Source organism: Diabrotica undecimpunctata, chromosome 2, assembly GCF_040954645.1.
Source record: "Diabrotica undecimpunctata isolate CICGRU chromosome 2, icDiaUnde3, whole genome shotgun sequence".
NCBI classification, from domain to species: domain Eukaryota; kingdom Metazoa; phylum Arthropoda; class Insecta; order Coleoptera; family Chrysomelidae; genus Diabrotica; species Diabrotica undecimpunctata.
The window spans coordinates 10248888-10261039 of record NC_092804.1 but is presented as its reverse complement, the minus strand read 5'-3'; the positions used below and the strand labels follow the sequence as shown (position 1 = coordinate 10261039).

General features: G+C 32.7%; 3 protein-coding genes across 3 annotated transcripts; 1 reads left to right on the top strand and 2 right to left on the bottom strand.

Annotated features, from left to right (window-relative positions):
- Positions 1-4232: 4232 nt before the first annotated feature.
- LOC140433613 (EPM2A-interacting protein 1-like) lies at positions 4233-4709 on the bottom strand. The gene has a single exon (XM_072521596.1). It carries the CDS (start codon positions 4707-4709, stop codon positions 4233-4235), a length of 477 nt encoding a protein of 158 aa, XP_072377697.1.
- A 549-nt stretch (positions 4710-5258) lies between these two features.
- On the bottom strand, positions 5259-5654 carry LOC140433612 (zinc finger BED domain-containing protein 5-like). The gene has a single exon (XM_072521595.1). The coding sequence runs from the start codon at positions 5652-5654 to the stop codon at positions 5259-5261; it is 396 nt and encodes a 131-aa protein (XP_072377696.1).
- A 4138-nt stretch (positions 5655-9792) lies between these two features.
- Positions 9793-10662, top strand: LOC140433611 (uncharacterized). Its single transcript, XM_072521594.1, has 2 exons — positions 9793-10335; positions 10388-10662. Exons 1-2 carry the CDS (start codon positions 10101-10103, stop codon positions 10660-10662), a joined length of 510 nt encoding a protein of 169 aa, XP_072377695.1. The 5' UTR covers positions 9793-10100.
- Positions 10663-12152: the final 1490 nt, after the last annotated feature.

Below are 12152 nucleotides of genomic sequence, written 5' to 3'. Positions count from 1 at the left end.
TGACATATGGAAGTGAAACATGGACATTGAGAAAGAAAGAAATCAATAAGCTATTAGTATGGGAACGCAAAATCCTGCGTTTTGCAGACTGATTAGCAATGTGTTTTGGGAAAGACCAGATGGTAGAAGATCGACAGGAAGGCCTAGAAAAAGGTGGAAAGACGCAGTCAGGGAAGACCTGGAGAAGATGGAAGTAAGGCCATGGGAAATAATAGCACAGGATCGGAATCAATAAAAGGCAATAGTAAACGCGCAAAAACTCACGAAGAGTTGTAAAAGCCAATGATGATGATGATGACCATTGTTGGGGAACCTAGAATTAGTGAATATTAATGAAATATAATGTGATATGAATTTGTTTCACCATGTGGTTCCTTTTGGAAAGGATTTTACATCGAATATGATGTATGAAAATTGCTAAAGTTCTCGTTGAAATGAATATAGGGATTTAATTTAGAAGTCTCAAGGTAGGAGCTACTTCTTTTCCCTAGAGGACAAAAACCGAAAAATTTAGGCCATGTCTTGATCGGATTTGAGTGTAACTAAGTTAAATTATGAAATGTAACATTTAACTAGAAACATTTTAAGGATTATTCAACAGCAAGTTGAAAGTCCTACTACTTCTCCATCTCTTCCTTTTTCTACCTTCGAGTTGAAGTCACCTAAAATCAAATTTACTTCTCCTTTTGTAGTTTCATTTAATGTTTTGTTTAAGTCATTGTAGAAGCTGTTTACTTCTTCCTCTGTGCTATCAGGTGTTGGTGCATACACTACAATGATGTTTATATTGCACGGTATAGCGTTTAATTTCAATAATGCCATTCTATCCTTTATCGGTATGAACCCTTTGACTGATCTTCCGATTTTTTTACTGTACTGTACAACACGTAGTTGTCTATGACACTTCTGCCACTGTTAGTTCTGTTCTTGTGTTAGATTATGGGTTTTTCCTCGTTGGTACAAACTCCGCACGTTCCAAGTGCCTATTTTTTTCAGTGTATTTAGTTGGATGGCTGGTCTTGTAGATGTTTTTCTCAATACATCACTGGGATTTCGCTTGTTGACGACCTGAGAGGCTCTGTGATCTTTTGGATTTGTTCCTCTCCTGTCGGATCTCGGCTTCCGATTTCCATGATCAGTAATGTCTACTGGTTTTGTTACCATTGCGATCATTGCCATTATGATTGTTCCAGGGATATCATTAAGGATCTTTAATGTGGTAGTCATCCCGTGACTTTCCACATCCTTATGCCGTTGGTTACTTATTCGTAACTCCTCCGCCTTAGGGGTCAATTTCTTAACCCCAGGACAAGAGAGTGCCTGCCGCTTACTTACTCGTCTATTCTTACCAAAAAAATTTCCCCATTTAAATTTTAATTATAATAAAGTACATTCCTCGTTGATAACTCGGCTAAAACTTAACCATGGCCTTATTCCAGAGCATCTGCATAGGATTGAAATCTATGAAACTCCCTTCTGTCCGTGTAATAATAAATTTATCCGAGATTTGAACCGCTTATCTTTCGATTGTCTTAATCATAGGGAACAGACTCGGAGCCTATATTTAGGTTTAATCGATCTCAATATTAGCCTACCAGTTAACATTAGCAATCTGTTAACTCATTCTGACAAATCTATATATAATATTCTAATCAAGTTTCGATTCTAAGATAAAAATTTAAATATCCTTATAACCCTGTAGCAAAAAGATTCTTTGTCTAATGCCATCTCCCTCTCCCTCTCTCTCTCTCTCTCTCTCTCTCTCTCTCTCTCTCTCTCTCTCTCTCTCTCTGTGTCTTTTTTTTTCTCTTTTTCTCTCTCTCTCTATCTACATTCACGCACGCACAAGAATAAAATTTCAAAATAAAGAATATGACGGAATATTTAGTAAATTGAACGTTGAGCGCCAACTATTTTTAGAATAAAAATAGTAAACTAAAACATAAAGTTAATAAATAAACAAAATCGAAAGAAATTAGAATACAATATTTATTTAAAGAAAAATTACAAACATGTGATGTTTATAACATTACAACCACAAAATTTTATAAACTTTCGACAACCACGATGTATAGTACTGTAGATCTATGTCGGATTTACATTACGTTTCTCACGTTGAAATTTATATTATGTGCATAAAATCGTACATGTTCTCTTCTCTATACTATTTAGTAAAAGTTTCGTAGAGAAATGTACACGAGTTAGTTATACTAAAACCTTATATCTGAAGTTTGAGAATGCATAAGCCAAAATGTTTATATTCGTCTCAAAATATCATAGTCAGGTTCGAATTTTACGTCTTTCAAGTTTAATCCGGTAGTAAAATAGAAGTTCAACTAGGTATATATTTGCTTTAAAAGTAAGTTTTCAAACAAATTTGCTGACATATATCCTCTTCCAGTGCCGGAGAAATATCTAACGAACTATGAGCGTTTTAACAAGCCTAAGAAATTGTCGCAATAAACTAAGGAGTGTTCAAAAACTAGAAGAGGAATTTAAATTTAGTTTTCGGCCTGTTTATTTGTGATTGATTAAAATACCATTGGTGTTACACAACGGAAATATACTTAGATTCATTATTTATAATTAAAGTCATATTGCCGACTTTGTTTATTTCGCTCTATTTCGTAATTTATCTTCATTCTCTGTTTTTCTAAAAGTCAGTTCTTATTTGTGCTAAATTATTTAATTACAAACAATAATTAAGTGCTACGTATACGAAATGTCTATGCGTATGACCATATACGTATAATACAAATAGACAGCGCTGTAATACAGACCCGTTCCCCCAGAAGATCCTCTTAGGGTCATCTTCAGTGTGTAATAAGAGAAAGATTAGATCTCTAAGATTGCACGGGTGTTTTTACAGCAGTTTGTCGTACTTTTTTTAGTAAAAAATGCTTTAATAGTAAGTTATAAGTTTTGGTTAAAAATAACGTCAACAAATTAGGATCATTATTATTATCATAGAAAATGTCCATTTGTACCTACTAGCTAGTACACGTTTAAGCTTCTGTAAACCACAAAAAGTAATAAACTGTAAAAATGTTTGATTAGTGATAACAACTTTATGCTCAGAGACAATAAATATAACAGCTCGATGCTCAAAAAAATAAGGTTCAAATATGCCTAGTCTGTAGATATTTTCAGAATAGTCTAGGAAATTAGCTGAAATATTCTTATTGATAAGAAAGCTAAAACAAAATTACCAGACAAAATTGTCTTCAGTCTTTTGTATTTGATAGTAAAATTTAAAAAGCGTTAACTTATATGTTTCGTTAAAAAAGTTTAAAAAATGTACCTTCGTTGGGTATAAAAAGATACTATGAAATAATTAAATTGTAAACGAACCCTTAATTAAAAAGATTCTCCTGTTTCTCTGCTTTTTAACATTGAAACCCAATACTAATGCGCATAAACTTTGCTAAAGGTTTGGTAGTTTCCTGTCAAACAAAGAAAGTTTGGTTGGATGGATTTTTCTTTATTTGAATATATTTCGGATATTACCATTTTTCGTAGAAAAATAATATTGATCCATGATAATAATGTTTTATGTGATTTAAACTACAAACTTCGCTTTTTAGATTATGTTACAAGTAAACTCAATAAAGCTAAAGCATCATTAATACTCTATAAAAAAACTTTCATGTGATGTAGAGGAATTTGATTTTTTTACCGACAACGACTTTGAAAACATCTGCGTGCCGTTTAAGTTTTACAAGGTAAAAAATTTGAGGCATAAGAACAAAATGGTAATTAGGTTGGTATTTCGGTTATCTTGCCACAAACAAGAAATCGATGTTAATATACGCAATATACATTTTTCGATTCTTCTTAAATCAGAAATTTAAAGATTTAAATCTGATTTAAAACAGACCAAAGTCATCCTGGATACCATTGTGACGTATGCAGCAGAATTAATTGTCAGGAGTAATAATTTATTAAATCACCATTAGTTCATTAGTGAATATTAAATTCATATTATGAATGTTAAATAGTGAATTATTTCAACAGGATCCCGTAAATGACGATCGGTTGGGTCAGTGTGGTCCAACCTTTTAGACGTTACGGGCCATATTAAACTTGAAATTATTATGAAGGACCAGAGAACTCGACTCGTATAAAAAAAGTTTATTTTAAAAAATAATATACAAACGAAGTATTATTTACAAGTATTTTATTATGGTTTACAATTTACATGTTACGTTTAAAATTTAACATAAAATAAAAAATCAATGGGATATTTGAGGCAAGGGTTTATCCTCTACTAACTTTTGCACATATATATCCATCCTAGTCGTAGTGAGTCTAATACTCGCTTCCAGAGAATCGTTTTCCATGCGATTACGTGTTTTAGATTTAATATGCTTCAAAGCAGAAAATGTACTTTCAAATATATACGTACTACCAAACATTGAATATAGTTCCAAGGCAAAGTTACGAAGTTTAGGAAAACGATCCTTGAAGACTAACTTCCAAAAGGTACTAATGTCTTCATTTTTCTTTGCTTGAAAAAACGAATCGGACTGTAAATAGCACAGATCTAATTGGTATTCTGGTGATTGGTTCTCATTGGATTGGATGTTGACTCCCATTAGATTGTTAAAAAGCTCAAGATCGGGTTTTAGTGCATCAAATTCCGAAAACCTTTCATCGAATTCTCTTTTTACTTTTGTAAGAACGTTTGCAAACTTCGAGAAATCGACCATGGTTTCTTCTCGATTTATTTCGAAACACGCAGGAAAATGTGTGAGGTCGTTTATTTTCAAGCAGTTCTCGAAAAGTTTTTTGCCAAATGTCTCAATTCGACCAACCAACTGTGATACTATCTTATTTTTCGACTGGAGTTGTAGGTTTAACGTGTTAAAGTGAGAGATAATGTCTGTTAGAAATGCCAGTTCATGAAGAAATGTTTTGTTCTTAAGCTTTTTTATAAATACGTCCATGTTAATAACAATTTCCTTTTTAAAAAACAGTAAGATTTCTTTTCTTAAAGAAAAAAATTTCTAAGGCATTTACCTGTACTCAACCAGCGTATCTCTGAATGTAGCAGGACGTCCTTTTATTCAGCATTTAATTCCTTCAAGAAATAGATGAATTTTCGGTGTTGCTCAGCTCTGTTTCCTCCTCCTAAGCTGTTTACTATCTGAACTACAGTTTTAATAGTATTGTTGATTTTAATTTTCTTTCCGCAGAGAGCCTCTTGATGGATAATGCAATGAAACATAATACAGTTAACACCATTTTCCCGCAAAAGTTTAGCCAATCCCGTTGTGCGTCCTTGCTTTTGCTCCGTCGGTGCAAACGCAAGAGCACTTTTGAAAACCGCCTATATTTTTCACAGAGTCACTAACTACTTCAAATATATTTATACCTTTGGTCCCGTCTTCCATGTGGCGCAGTTTTAGAAGTTCCTCAGTTACACAAAAATCTTCACTGATGCATCTAACAAAAATTAATAGCTGATTTTTGTCAGTAATATCAACAGATTCGTCAAGGACTAAGGAGTAGTACAAACAATCACGAACTGTGTCGACCATTTTTTTATATACATGAGTATTCAGCTCATCAACTCTTCTAGATACAGTTTGATGGGAAACTGAAACACATTCAAAATTTTTGGCCATCTTTTTATCTCCAAAGGATCGCGCCATTTTAACGGCACACCGCTTGATCATTTCTCTATCTCTAAATGCTTTTTTACTTTTGACAAGCTCTAAACATACTTTAGATGATGCTGCTAAGCTTGATGATTGAACAGCTGACGGTTTTGTAAATAGAGATTTTTGTTTATTCAATTTAGCTTTAAGTTCTTTTACAAGAGTATTGCGAGCTTCACCTTGATATTTGTCGTATATCAATGGCAATATTTTTGAAACGTGTTTGCGGGGGCCGCTGTTTAACGAGCCTCGGGTTGCATGCGTCCCGCTTTCCTGAGGTTGGAACACTCTGGGTTAGATTATGCAACATTCGTCCTTTATCCACGTCTGCGGAATCTTCAATAGTATCAATATTTACTTTATTATTGGATCGAAATTATTTCGATCCAATAAGAAATCGTTTCAAGGAATTTTTGAAAAGAATTTTCATATTCCACGTCTAAATCTATATCTTAAAATATTAAAATAAACAGCAAATCAACAAAAATTTTCACCGAAAGTGAAACATTTTTATTACCGGACATTAACCAAGCCTGAAAAAAATGATCGAAAATTAAGGTTGCCAGCTGTTAAAAACGCGAGGTATCAAAGATAAAGTAAAAGAAAGCAAGCGTGCAATGCCACTGGTGTGAGATGGCTAGTGTCAGTTGCGCGAGTTTTTAAAGCATACTTCGATAGATAATGTTAATAATATACATATAATTAAAAATACACTTTTTCAGTTTTCTAAAGAGCAAACTTGCAACGCAATAACAGTACAACGAGGTTTAAAATTTAATGAGAATAATCTCACGCCCGTCATCCTTGTCAAACCAGTGTGTCATTATTTTACTTCATCTTTGATACCTCGCCGTTTGAAACTGAAAACCCTAATTTGCAACTATTTTTTCTCAGGTATATATATTGTTATGATGTATTGTTTGTTAATGATGAGCAATGAGTATTTTTTAATAATATAGGATTTTTATCGCGGTTCTCAAAGAATTAGTTTGTAAGTACTTTTTTAAATTATCTTTATTATATCTATTATGAAACACATATATATCTAACCTAGCCAATGTAAATTTAAAATAAACTATCTTTAAATTGAAATTCTTATGAAACTAATTAAATTCTATAGACAATGTAAAATTTAAACAAACTATCTTCAAAATTGAAATTGTTATGACACTAACTAAATTATATTAATAAAATTTTGTACCTTTCTGTCACTGAATGCCTAAATGAACTGTTTTCCACTATATAGATTATAATCACCACTCAAATGTCTTCTTCTCAGCTTCGGTTATCCTTGTTTTTGTGAAATTACTTTTTCCAATTATCAGCTTCCAACAATTTAAGATATTTTTCTTCACAGCATTTATAAACCACCAAGCAAACCAGCAAACAGCATTTATTTTTATTCTTCTTTTCAATATATCAATATCCAATCACCAAAAATATTATTTAATTTTAATATTCAATTAATACTTCTTCCATTATCATCATTTATACATAACATAATTTTTAATCTTCAACAATATTTTCTTTATACTGTTTCTTAATCTTGATTTAACTCACTATATTGAACAATTGTAACTGATTCACTGCCTCTAACTAATTTTCATACTAAAACTGGCCATCATAGTAACTGTAACTCATAACTGATTGACTAACTGAATGGACTGAATGGACTTTCTTACTAAACTGCCTTCTTGAATCCAAATCACGGGTATTTATATCTTTTCAATCTTCCAGAACCATCTGGTAAGAAATCATGTTCGATTTAGTTCTATTTCTTCTATATGGATGTTCTCGAAAAAAGTATATGTTCGATCCACAGACATAACCATTATTTCGAGAATGTTCCACCGTAAACAAAGGTCAAATTCTCTATTCTGGAGAATTCTTTAATTTTCTATTGATAATTTTGTTGACATTTAGGCTTTTCAGATCAGAATATACACTTAAATCAGTAACTATATATAAATTAAACATTTTAAACTAACATTATTATTATAACCCCACTTTATATTCCTAATTATAAATTTATATCTGTCGCTTACTGTATAGTTGGTTGCCTAGTCACATGGCTCACTTAAATATATCTACAATATTATAATTATTAAAATACAACTTTTTACAATTATTATATGCTAAATTCTTAAAAATGCCCTCACATAAATAATTTTTATTAAATTCTCTAGTATATAACTTCTTAAAATAACCAAATACTTGTTATATCTAATATTATCTAGTATATAACTTATAAATTATTTTCTTTAAACACCAATCATCTCAATATATATATATATATATATATATATATATATATATATATATATATATATCGGTATTTAGGCGCCACGCCCTTCCGGTAGGGATCTATGGAGGAGTATCACCGACCCGCAAGCCCTTATCTCTTGCCGTACTGCTCCACCATAGGCCGATCAGGCACCAGCATATTCTAGTCTAAGCCGCAGATTCATATAGAATTTTAAACTGCTGCGTTAGCCTTTTTTATTTTTCTGTACACCGAGCTGGAGCTCGAACCCACATCCACTGAACCATTCGACAGTGAAGCGAATGAGAATCGGCCGCCTATCCCGCTTGGCTATCTGACCGACATATTAGCTTTAATTTGATATAAAAAACATGCATATACTTTAAAAGCAGTGTATTTTATTTCAACAAAAGTAAATGAACGAAATAAATTTTTTGTTCAAAAATTAATTACTATTAATTGAATTAAAATTATTCGCACCGACTTTTTGACTGGCAACCTGTTATCGGTATATTCTCGTCTGCTTAATTGTATGTAAAAATGTGAGTTTGATTAACTACGTTATAAACGTAGTGATCTTGCAGTGTGATCTTAGACTACACACAACCCAGCTTATATGGAATCACCATGTATTTCAAACCAATATTTATTTCTTTTGAAACAACTTGTTATTGTTGCGAAGAATAAAAGTTTTTATTGAAAATTAACAAACCAATAAAACAATCAGATAACACAGGTACGTTATAGTTTATTTGCTTTAGTTGTACATTAAACAAAAATAAATACTATTATTTTTGCGTTCAAAAACGAAAATATGCCTTATGTGGGGTTAACGCAGGTGCAAAAATGAAAGATTATTGGTCTTGAGGAACAAGGAATGTCTTAGAGGGACATAGCGGCAGTGGTTGGCGCAACACAAGGCGTTGTGTCAAAAATGTATGCTAGGTATCAGGAATTAGTAACGCTTAAGAATAGACTAAGACAAAGTGGCCAAAAAATAACAATGGCTCACCACGATCGTTTCATTGGCCAATTAGGTAGAAGAGACCCCATAATTTCTCACCCACAGCTTCAAAGGCAACTTTTGGAAGCTACAGGTTTATGAGTTTCAGTCAAAGTGATAAGAAAAAGACTTCATTTGCAAGGACTATACAGCAGTAGACAGTTATGGGTTTCTGAGATCCAGACATCTTAAATTGGTGTCTTTAACACCAAAACTGAAACACTAGAAATTGGTAAAATGTGCTATTTTCTGTTGAAACCAGGTTTTGTGAAAAATCAAATGATCGACGAATTGTATGTCGACGAATGACGTGTACTTAGAGAGCGAAGAAGACAAGCACAAACGGAAATTACCAGATCTGTTCACAGATATAAAGTAGGTATAAAGTATCACGTTCTGAGGAGGCATTATGATTAGTAAAAAACTTCTTTAATTTTCATCCAACCAACTTTAATAGCTCGTAGGTATGTTGATTTAGTGCTACAACCTGTAGTTAGACTTGAGACGTGCAATGGGAGAAAATTTAATTTGCATGCATGATAATGCGCCTCCACATACCAGCAGAGAGATTATAGACTTCCTTGAAGAACAAGATATCACTGTTCTGGAGTGACCTGCTTGCTCACCCGACTTTAACTCTATAGAGCAATTGTAGGATAAGCTTAAAAGAAGAATTAGAGCTCACCGGGAGAATCCAAAAAACACTGCACAGCTAGTACAAGCTTCTGTTGAAAACAGCCTACCATAACAAAATATTGAAAATTTGTTTAGGAGCATGCCCACGCAAATTGAAGCTTTGCGTTAGGGATGGTTACACTGACTATTAAAAAAACACAAATAAATAAAAGCATTAACACGTTCACGCCGCTACCAGATACATGGGTCTGGTATAAACTTTACGTTCAACCGGCACTGAAATTTGGAGATCTTGCGCTAGCGCCGACAACGATAAAATGGCTAATTATGAACTAAATATTATGATATAGGTACCTACGGAATCGTCATGATGTGCTTTATATTTTAGTTCTGTTTTAAGTTACCAGATGCCAGCACCTGGTAACGTCCCACAAAGAAATTTTTTACGCTATGGGATTTACCAGAACTCCGTATCTGGTTATTAGTATTATAGTAAACATTGTACAAGTCTGTTGTTTTTTTATTAAAATCCATAAAAATGTCGTCTAGAGGCGAAAAAATGGTTAAAATGGTGCTAAACAAGCACCAAAATGCTTGGATACAAACTGAAAGTGAATCTGATAGTGATCCATTTGAAAACTTGTCTGATGAAGATCCTGAATACATTCCTAGTGAAGATAGCGACAATTCTGATGGGGACGAATCCATATATTTGAACGAAGAAGTATCCAGTGATATAGAAACTGATAATTATGAATCGGAAAAAGAAATTGGTAAGAAGAAAAATGAATCTTATAATTTGATTCTCATTATCTTTATTTTTAGGTGATGCTGAGGAAGATGTATGGACTGACATTCAGGAAACAGATAAATTAGATTTTGATGAATATCCTACAGATTATAAAATAAATATTCAATGTGAAAATATGAGCCCGTTGGATATTTTTTGTCTATTTGTCACAGCTGAAATTTTGGAATTAATTGTTCAAGAAACCAATAGATATGCAAAGAAATTGGTGTACACAGTATCAAACAAAAATCTAACAGTAAGTGGGTTCCGACTAATAAAGAAGAAATTAAAAAATTCTTTAGTATCGTGATCTGCATGGGATTTGTGAAGGTCCCTAATATTCGATTATATTGGTCCAAAAATGACCTTTATAACAATAAGTTTATCTCCTCAGTTATGACTACGGACAGATTTTTGTTAATTCTACGGTATCTACATTTTCAAAATAACGACGGTATACTAGAAAGCAAAGATAAATTATACAAAATCAGACATGTTTTAGACTTACTTAATGACAGATTTACGAAAATCATGACTCCAGGACGGAATGTAGTCATAGACGAAAGTATGGTACCATGGCATGGTCGTTTGAGTATGCGGCAATATATAAAAAACAAACGCCATAAATATGGCGTTAAATTATATAAACTATGTACCGTCAGTGGATATACATATAAAGTGATGGTTTACTGTGAAAAAGAAAACAATATGATAAACAAAAGCCATTCTCAGAAAGTTGTGCTGACCTTAATGAATAGCTTGTTTCCTGACGAACTTTATATGCTGATAACTTTTATTCGGGTATTCCTCTTGCAAAAGATCTATTAGATCGCCAAACTTTTTATTGTGGGACTCTTAGAAGCAATCGGAAAGGTATTCCAAAGGGAATAGTTCAAAAGAAACTAAAGAAAAATGAAATAATTGGCATCAAAAATAAGGACAATATAAAGGTAATCCGTCGGCAAGACAAGAGATCGGTAATAATGTTACCCAGTAAATCTGAGCATACCCTAAACTTCTGCACTACGGGCAAGAAAAAGAGATCAAAACCAAGGGAGGAACCAGTGGAATATATTTTTAAACCGCAAGTTATCCAAGACTACAACAAAGCTAAAAAAGGTGTAGATTACAGTGACCAAATGGCAGCTTATTATTCTTCCTTACGAAAAGGTCTTAAGTGGTATCGTAAGGTAGTCTTCGAACTAATCTTTGGTGCTACAATAATCAACAGCTGGATTATCTATAATAAAACAAACATCGAAAAAAAGATACCAATGCTAACATTTCGTGAACAATTAGCATTACAACTTTCAAATCAAAATGAGTGTATTTCTAAAACCAACTTATCAAAACGAAAACATTGTCTGCAACGAGAAGAAGGTCCTGGTAGAAAATAGACGAAATTGCGTTGATTGTTACAAGAAGTTGAGACAGACTATGAAAAGTAAGGAAGCTGACAAGAAGGTGACCAAAGTAAACACTTTTTGTGAAAATTGCGGAAAGAAACCGGCTTTGTGCTTTACTTGTTTTAATGATAGACATATCTAATTATTAATTACTATCATTTTATTTATTTTTTAAAAGTAAAATATTTCAAATTGCCACATAAGTATCAGTATATTTTTTATATACCGTAAATACTTTACCGGACATCGGAATCTGGTGCTATGTCTGCCAGAAATGGATTAGAGTGTGTACTATGAGATGGCAGTGTTAGATTCAAGGTAATTTCAAATACAAAGTCACAGAAACCATTTATTTATAGATATGTTTACCAGACCCATAGGTCTGGTATCGTCC

Excerpts from the sequence above, each read along its gene's own strand:
- LOC140433613 (XM_072521596.1), bottom strand. The coding sequence starts at position 4,709 with ATGGTCGATTTCTCGAAGTTTGCAAACGTTCTTACAAAAGTAAAAAGA.
- LOC140433612 (XM_072521595.1), bottom strand. The coding sequence starts at position 5,654 with ATGGCGCGATCCTTTGGAGATAAAAAGATGGCCAAAAATTTTGAATGT.
- LOC140433611 (XM_072521594.1), top strand. The coding sequence starts at position 10,101 with ATGTCGTCTAGAGGCGAAAAAATGGTTAAAATGGTGCTAAACAAGCAC. Across the intron at positions 10,336-10,387 it reads TGAATCGGAAAAAGAAATTG|GTGATGCTGAGGAAGATGTA; the intron begins GTAAGAAGAAAA and ends CTTTATTTTTAG.